This window comes from Primulina tabacum, chromosome 10 (genome assembly GCF_025594145.1).
Source record: "Primulina tabacum isolate GXHZ01 chromosome 10, ASM2559414v2, whole genome shotgun sequence".
Taxonomy (NCBI): domain Eukaryota; kingdom Viridiplantae; phylum Streptophyta; class Magnoliopsida; order Lamiales; family Gesneriaceae; genus Primulina; species Primulina tabacum.
This window is the reverse complement of record NC_134559.1, coordinates 14,345,915-14,354,786: the sequence shown is the minus strand read 5'-3', so window position 1 is coordinate 14,354,786 and position 8,872 is coordinate 14,345,915. Positions and strand designations below refer to the sequence as shown.

At 34.3% G+C, this 8,872-nt stretch overlaps 2 protein-coding genes and 1 pseudogene across 2 annotated transcripts; all 3 read right to left on the bottom strand.

Moving 5' to 3' along the window:
* Window positions 1-1,638: 1,638 nt before the first annotated feature.
* LOC142505435 (calcium-dependent protein kinase 26-like) lies at window positions 1,639-4,686 on the bottom strand (annotated as a pseudogene).
* A 1,851-nt stretch (window positions 4,687-6,537) lies between these two features.
* LOC142504940 (uncharacterized) lies at window positions 6,538-7,251 on the bottom strand. Its single transcript, XM_075617778.1, has one exon. The coding sequence runs from the start codon at window positions 7,249-7,251 to the stop codon at window positions 6,538-6,540; it is 714 nt and encodes a 237-aa protein (XP_075473893.1).
* Window positions 7,252-7,450: 199 nt separating this feature from the next.
* LOC142504939 (uncharacterized) lies at window positions 7,451-8,436 on the bottom strand. The gene is made up of 2 exons (XM_075617777.1): window positions 8,024-8,436; window positions 7,451-7,901 (listed from the first exon to the last, which is right to left on the bottom strand). Exons 1-2 carry the CDS (start codon window positions 8,434-8,436, stop codon window positions 7,451-7,453), a joined length of 864 nt encoding a protein of 287 aa, XP_075473892.1.
* Window positions 8,437-8,872: the final 436 nt, after the last annotated feature.

The following is an 8,872-nucleotide window of genomic DNA, read 5'->3' as shown; positions in this document are numbered from 1 at the left end:
TTATCATATTATATAATATATAAAATTAGGTAAAAATAAATAAATCATGCAAGCACTATCGGCGCATGAATAGATAAAAAAATATGAACTCAAGCAACAACTTTGAAATTATAAAATTTATTATGATAAGGTTAATTTTGTCATTACAATCTAATATATAAATTTAATCACTCTTATTAAAATCATACCAAACATTAAATATAATATCTTATATCTTATTTATCCTTAATTTATCTATATATTATATATCACGTGTTTATCCTATCATGTGTACCAAACTATGCTTAAAACAATAAAGGATTGAGCCTTCTTTTGGTTTTTGATCTCAAATGCAAAATATCTTTTATACTTTCTAGTGCCAGTTAGAAGATGAATAAGTAATCCGGTCATAGACCTGATTAGGAGATTGAAGAAAGGAGTTTCATTGAAGAAAGTTTATAGGAAACTATAACAAGAGCTACATCCGTTAATACTAGAGTAGTTGGTGCAAAGTGAAAATTCACTAAATGTAAAATTATAAACACCCTATGTTTGTTCTTTTCTTTTAAACCATACGAGTGTCCAAAAATTTTGAATGTCAAAATAAAAATTTTAAACTTCCACTGTGTTTTGAACACAAAAAAAATCGATAACCAAAAAATCGAGTCTTCTATCTATGTATATCAAGGCTAGCATCTTAATCAAAGGATAGTAGATCAAGATGGACATGTTGTACGTTACCTCATGTTTTATGATACATATATCGTAAACATGTAATAACGTTATGAACAAGCAGTAAACATCAAGTACCACTTATCTCATCTAAGAGCACGTAGATGAGTAATTCCATGTATAAACAACCATCTTACTTTACAAACATTGTTTTATATACCGATCTGGATTACAAGTATCCATGCACGTGATCCTAGACCAGAAGTCTATGTCGTAGTCTGGATCGAGTATCTAATCACAAGATCAGAATCAGTTATTCTTATACTTTTCAGGTGCTTCGTTATTCTAGATTCTTGTTGCTTAGCGTTTTATGTTCTTGGCCGAGCTAGTATTATTTCTAATTCTATTGTCATTGTCTTAGCGTATATGCTTTGGCTTCTGTCGCTAGCTTCCTTTATTCCTAGCTACGTGTCATGTTTAATCGAGCGTTGTGTATATTGCTACGATAGTAACATTACTATATTTTAGTTCAAAGTCTATTTTTTACTAAGTTTATATATGTTGCCCGGTGTAGCGTAGCCTCACTCCTAGTATGATGAGTCTAGGTTCAGGTTTTGACAGTTAATTTGATAGGTTTGTTTAGCCACTGCTATATATGTTGTAATCATGGTTTTTTGTCTCACAACCATTCATACTTTAGTTTAATCAAGTCTTGGGGTGAAAACAATCTTTCAGCTTCCTTACTTCGATAGCTAACTTAACAATTCTACTAAAATCTTTCTGGTGATTCCATGTGAACTTAGTTAATAACTGGGTGTCTTTTCACTACAATTTTTGAGTTAGTTATATTTTTATTGACTTGAGTTAAGTTCATATTTAGGACTTAATTATGACCCAGGATTCTAACACACAGTTTTCTAGCCGCATTCGGTTTGAGAGATCATTCAGATAATAATGCATTATTGGAAAAGTGATGATGCATTGACGAGTGGTGCAATTTCCTCTTGAAGAACTCCTCAATTGAATGTATCAGTTCATTGATCAAATATTATTTGGCATTTTGATGTAACAGGTTTTGATCTTTGTACGAATATAAAGAATACAAAACGCAAAAAATAATAATAATAACAATAATGTCTTTGTATCAGCTAACAGGCAATGCCTCACTTAATCCGATGTTAAAACTGCTCGGAAACCTCTTCTTGTCAAAACCCGAGTTCCCTTTGTGCATCATACTCACAAACTCGTTGTAGTCTATCTGCCCATCCTGCAAAAAAAATGGGAACAATCTGTGATTATTATTACCATGATCAAGACTTTCTATAAAATGTGGACGAAATTTTAAATAAAATATATAGGCGTTTACGTTATTCTGATCAGCTTCTTGGATCATTTCTTCCAAGTGTGCATCCTCTATCCCAAATTGTTGACAAGCTATTAGAAGCTCATATTGTGTTATATATCCACTCCCATCTTTATCAAAGAATGAAAATGCTCTGAATAAATTATCTTCTTTGTAAATCTTGTTCAAATGCAATGTTGCAGCTATGAATTCTCCATACTCGATTGTACCATTATTGTCTACATCTGCCTGTAAATATACCAAGAAAACAAAACAATAAATCGGCTTGATCTTCCAATGAAACTTAGTGTTGAATTAGTTGCAGCCTGGGATATAAATTGTCATGGACAAAACACAATACTCACTGCTTTCATCAAATTGTGTATCTCAGACTCATTAAGATTAGCTCCGAATCGTTTTAATCCGGCCTTGAGTTCTTCGAAAGTTATGTATCCGCTGTTATCCGTGTCGATCATCTTGAACATTTCTTTCAGACCGGCAATTTCTTCTTCAGGACAAACTTTCTGCAATCACCTGTTGAAGGGGAAAAACAATGTCAAGGTTTGTTCAATGTTATGATATATTTGTTCTACAATTTTAGGGATCATGAATGTACCCTGAGAGCCATTTTCTTGAGTTTGTTCATGGCTGAAAACTGTGTCAATCGACTCAAAACTGCAGAATCAAGAGGCTTATCTGGAGCCACTCCCTTAACCTGCACCCAAGGATGAGCTGCAGGGAAAAAAAAAACATTTCTAATCATGATGTTTCTCAAGGCTTTTGTGTGCTAGAGAGCAATGGAAGTGTTTGATTCAATATTCGAAACATACATAGTACTTGATGAGCAGTTAACCGCCTCTTTGGATCCCTTACAAGCATTTTCTTGACTAGATCCTTTGCACTATCAGAGATTTTTGGCCAGGGATCTGATGAGAAGTCAATATCGCCGCGTAAAACTTCTTCGAATATTTCTCGTTCAGTTTCTGTATTAAATGGAAGCAAAGACATGAGGATAAAGAAAACGAAAGAAAAGTGATGTGGGCCAATATTTTTTCGTGCTGTCCCTTATCGAGGGTCTATATAACACAATCGAAAAGTGATCTCAGAGACACCGTTGCACTAACATTAACCATAGCTTTTGATATAATAGTGGGAAGTAATTGCCTTATATTACATAAAAGCGAAAAGAATCTTGCACATCTTACCACCCCAAAATGGAGGCACACCACAAAGTAGAATATAGAGTACAACACCAGCACTCCACACGTCGGCCTCGGGTCCATAACGCTTACAAAGCACCTCTGGTGCAACATAGTAAGGGCTCCCAACAACGTCAGTAAATATGTCTCCTGTCGAGTTCAAAGCACACCTTTAGAGAAGCCGGATCCAACTAAGATTATTGTCAATGGAATAAAATTTTATTCTCAACTTCCTAAAAATGCCAGTTTTGCCATCCATATAAAGCTTAATAAAATTGAAATATACCTGGCTTAAAAAACACAGACAACCCAAAGTCTATAGTCTTTATAGGTGAATCCTCGTCCTCGTTCGCAAATAGGAAATTTTCGGGCTTAAGGTCTCGATGCATCACTCCCAGAGAATGGCAGTCTTCTATAACACCAACTATTGTCCTAGTGAGCTCTGCAGCCTTTTTCTCCGAATAATGGCCACGTTTAACCATTCTATCGAAAAGCTCGCCTCCTCGACACAATTCCATCACAACATGAACCGCAACAGAATCTTCATACGCCCCTTTGATTGAAATAACATTCGGATCACCAGATAAATGATGCATAATCTCGATTTCTCGTCTTACGTCGTCAACGTCATCCATAGTCAATAGCTTCCTCTTTGCAATAGATTTACAAGCATATTCCTTTCCAGTTTTCTTCTCCACGCAAAGAAAAGTTTTCCCATATTGCCCATGTCCAAGTTCCCGACCCAAATTGTAGTACTCCTTCAAGTGCCCTGTCTTGGTTTTGAGCACAGAATCCACTTGAAGGCCGACACTCATGTTTCTATTGAAACTCTTCGGTTTTTCGGGCTTCGAGGGATCTACCTTCTTCGGGCTTCCCTTGACAATCATGATCACTTGCTCGGGTTTCACTTGAGCGGATTTAATGAAATCTTTCTTGATCGTTTCCTCCCATGTCCCGAGTTCCTGTGGTTGTTTTCTACCTCCCTTAACGAAGATATCCTCCAATTCTATCTTGATCGATTCAGGGGGCTTATTCTTGACAGAATTTGGAGCTTCATCCGCTTCTGAACATGGAAAATGCCGGTTTTTCTCGCTCAGGACAATGATTTCTGGTGATTTAGACCACCATAATGAACGTGAAACTGTGTAGAAGAAACCATCCTCCTCAATCTTTCCATGGACACAATTATTTCCCATTATTTCTCTCCCCTGAAGAAATCCTAGTACTGGAATCTAATCTCATAACAAGAACCAGATCGAACCAGAAATCAACAAAATCAAACTTATGTGCTAAAGTTACTCCAAAAAACTTGGTGGAGTACAGAATCAAGAAATCTTCCACTAAACGAAAGCCCAGATGGAGAAATATTTATATATAATGGAAACCGTGCGTTGAATACGAGGAGGAGTCAATCAGAGCAAGGACTTGGCAATGTAATGAGAATGATGAATGAACAAGTAAAGGAAAGCGAGGATTTGAGAATGGAAATAGTGCGGCTGTTGCGTATAGTATACCAAGTCACTCTATATATACAGACGTGTAAACGCGTGTGAGCTGTGGGGGGGTATTCTTGCTAAAAAGTATGGAATGTTCGTAAAGTGTGAAATAATAATAATAATAATTTCCCTGAAAATTTTATTTTACTTTATTTTAATAATTAATTAATAAAATGGGGCGGAAGAGATTTGGAAAAATTAAGAAATAGTTGGCTTGCTTTCATGCTACTTATTGCTTCAAATATTTTGCGATAACGCGTACAAAAATATTTACCATGTATCCAGAATGTAAATGATATAACATACAATAATCGTGTCATATCTTAAAGATTTATATTGATTTTAATTGTAAGCCCATAAAATCATGATAATCGATACACCAATGCCCATATTATTAGATCAACTAAGGTATTCACTAAATTTAGGATTTGTCGTAAATGAAGTTGTTCGTGTTAGTGGAGTATGTGAATGTATGATTAATGATTAAGAGTTCGTTTTCTCCACCAACATTTTTTTGGACAATCTTATCGTACAAAGTTTGTCTAGTGTATTCTATATGACTAACCTTGTTTACAGCTATTGTGTTAACTCGAAGTTTACTCAGTACGTATTGAAAGATAACAGTTGTGACTTTTCATTGTGAAAAATAAATAAATTAATTAAGGGATTTGTCTTTAAACCACCCAAAATTCAGATAAAAAATAGCCGGGTATTGATTTTTTTTTATTTTTATTTTAGAGGAACTTTACTTTACATTCCATTTTTTTCAATTATCCTTCAATCTTCTTGCTAATTAAGTTTTGAGGATTTGGTGGGAAAACTCTAATTGTTCATGATTTTAAAGTGATATTGGAACAACTGAAATACCAGAATCCCACATGTGGATGGAGCCATTTTTGGTGATATAAATCATTTATAAAATATATTTTTTTAAAAAAAAATAAAAATCTTTTAGTGTAACGATTCTTCCCTCCTACCTATTTGGGCTTCGTTTAAACATTTATAAATTAGTGTAAAAATGGTTTTATATAGTGGATAAAGTTTCTGAAATAGTCTTTGTTTAAACACAAAAATAAAAAATTATGAATATAAATGAGTCTGCTAATTAACTTTTTATGACAATTAATAAATATAAAACTCCAACAATTATCCGCAGCCGGCAGCCGGCCGGAGCCCTGGCGATGATATCTGCAAGTGTCACTATACGTAGACTGGGCTACCTAATATATATCCATTTAACTTATAACCATACAATTTCATAATATAATACACACACGCACACAAAACACTAATTTATATATATATATATATATATATATACCCAGTCTTGATACAAGTTGTGTACATATATACAACATTGTTGCCAAAAAAACAATTACACGAATAAATATATATGTGGAAAATAAAATGAATTAATTATACACATAATTATCAAATGAAAATCACATTTCATTGTAGAAACTACTATGTAGTTGAACTTTAATCACTAACATATTTTAAATTGGAAAGAAACATTTCCACTATCCAAGCGCGTCAATCATGGTGTTATTCAAATTCACATCTATCATACTACTAGAATAAGTGTTCAATGAGTCAACTTGTGACTTGGACTTTATTGACTCTAATGTAAAAATTATAGTTATTTTAATAGTATTTTACGATTTTATCTAGTTATGGTATTGTGTTTTATCTGTATATTCATGCAAGCTACATAGATAAAATCTTGAATATATAATAGGTACAAATTCAGGGACGGAGCTAGAATTTTGATTCAGTGTAGGCTATGATATGCTATAAGTAATAAAACAAAAAAAATCTTTTAATCATAAAACGTCACAAAATAACTACCTTATAATTGTTCTTTTCGAGTCTTCATATTTTGAAACCTTTCTACAATAGATTCATTATCAACGGTCAGAAATATATCTTCCTCTACATAGACAATGAGACTATCATTCATCCAATCATCACTCATTCGATTGCGCAACCTGTCTTTCACAATTCTCATGGCAGAAAACACCCTCTCTACTGTCGCCGTTGCAACCGGTAGAATTAATGTCAATGTCAAAAGCTTATAAACCAATTGGTACACCATATTTTTCTTTGATATAACTAACTTCTCTGAAAGATCACCAAGTCCTTTCAATCCTTGAAATGTTTTGTTAGAACGCATATCACATATATAAGTTTCAAGTTGATCATCAAGTGTGAGGAGATCAAATCTTGAAAAATCTTGTGGATAAAATTCAGCTAGTTGCATGAATTTTTTCTTGTCAAAAGCATAAAACAAGTTTTGTGGACACAAACAAGCTACACAAAGGAGTAACTCTATACCTGCCTCTGAGAAACGATCATTTAACTCTTGAAGTTGCATGTCGATAACACCATAGAATAAATCCACATGATAAGGATGCAAATTTGTCACTTCTGGTAGATTACGATGGGGACGACCACGTGGTGCCCAACGTGTGAACATATCATCCATTTTGAGAACATCAATGTAATGTTGCTCACAAAACCGGTGAACCTTTTCTAAAAATGAATCCCAACCATCATTTCTCATTTTTTGGAGTCGGTGTTTGCATATTTGTGCCAAATCTATTGCATTCACAATATCTTGATCTTTTTTTTGCAATGTTGTCTACAATTCACTCGAAATTCCTAAGACATGTTTCATCAAGTGTAGATTGAATGCAAAATCAAATAAAAGTACTGACTCCAATAAATTAAATGCTTCAGTTTTTTTATCAGGATAACTGGAATCATCTTCTGAAAATTATTTCAAGCACATCAATGACAGCAGAGAACATGGAAATCAAGCTTATCAAAGAATTGTAATGTGACCACCAACGTGTATCCCCAGCACGTTGAAGGGTAGTTTCTTGATTAAGTCCCCGGCCACTTGAAAGCTCACCCCTCTCCAATGCCTCGACAATAAAATCTGAATGTTTCTCTCGAAGAAGATCAGAACTTTTGCAAGATGCTCCAACAACATTTAACACATCACCAACAACACGAAAGAAATTAGAAATCGGAAGATTTTTCTTGGCCACAGCTATAAGAGCTAGTTGAAGCTGATGGGCAAAACAATGTATGTAAAATGCACATGGGTTCTTCTTTAAAATGAGTGCTTTTAAACCATTAAATTTATCCTGCATATTACTTGCTCCATCAAAACCTTGTCCTCTCAACTTAGACATGCTCAAATTATATCTAGAAAACACTTATCAATTGCAGCTTTAAGTGAGAGTGATGTTGTACTGATAAGATGTTCAATCCCGACAAAGCATTCATTTACATGTCCACTACTATCCACGTAACGGATAACAACTGACATTTGCTCCTTTGTTGAAACATCACGAGATTCATCAACTAAAATAGAGAACAATGAATCACCAACATCTCCGATAATAATATTAATCGTTTCAGTGACACAAGCACTCACTATGTCCTTCTGAATATCAGGTGATGTCAACTTGCAATTTTTAGGAGCATTTTTCAATACCACATCATTAATCTCTTTATTATGAGCACCTAAAAATTCCAATTGGATAAGAAAGTTACCTGGATTAAGAGAACTTTCAGTTTCATCGTGACCTCGAAATGAATGCCCTTGTCGCAACAAAACTCTAATACAATCAATTGAAGCATTGAGACGGATACGATAATCATTCCGCATTTTCTTTGACTGTTTGTGCAAAACTGATTGAATGTGCTCATCTTGATTCATCAAAGTTTCACAATTCATTCGAGCTTTATGATGTTCTCTGTCATGCTGGCCAACATGAATATTTAACCTATCTTTACACTTCTAATTTGTGAATCCTTCATTAACAAAAGCCTCCCCTCCCGCTTGTTTTCCCTTAGTTGTCTTGAAGAGATAACAATACAAACAATATGCAGCATCTTTTTCTACACTATACTCCAACCAATCACCAAATTCATTAAAACATGAAGGAATGAACCGTCTAAATTGGCTTACTCCAAATTTTCTTTTTGGAAATTCATAGCCTGAAGGTTGACATGGACCTTTTTTGCAAATATGCTCTTCGAACTTGATCCCTAATATTAACATTATATTCACAAATTGGACTCCTAAGTCCAGGATCTGCCGGTAGTTGTGAGAAATCAAATTCTTCAACCCTAACATCTCCAATGCTTTGTACTTCTGGTTCTGGATCTTT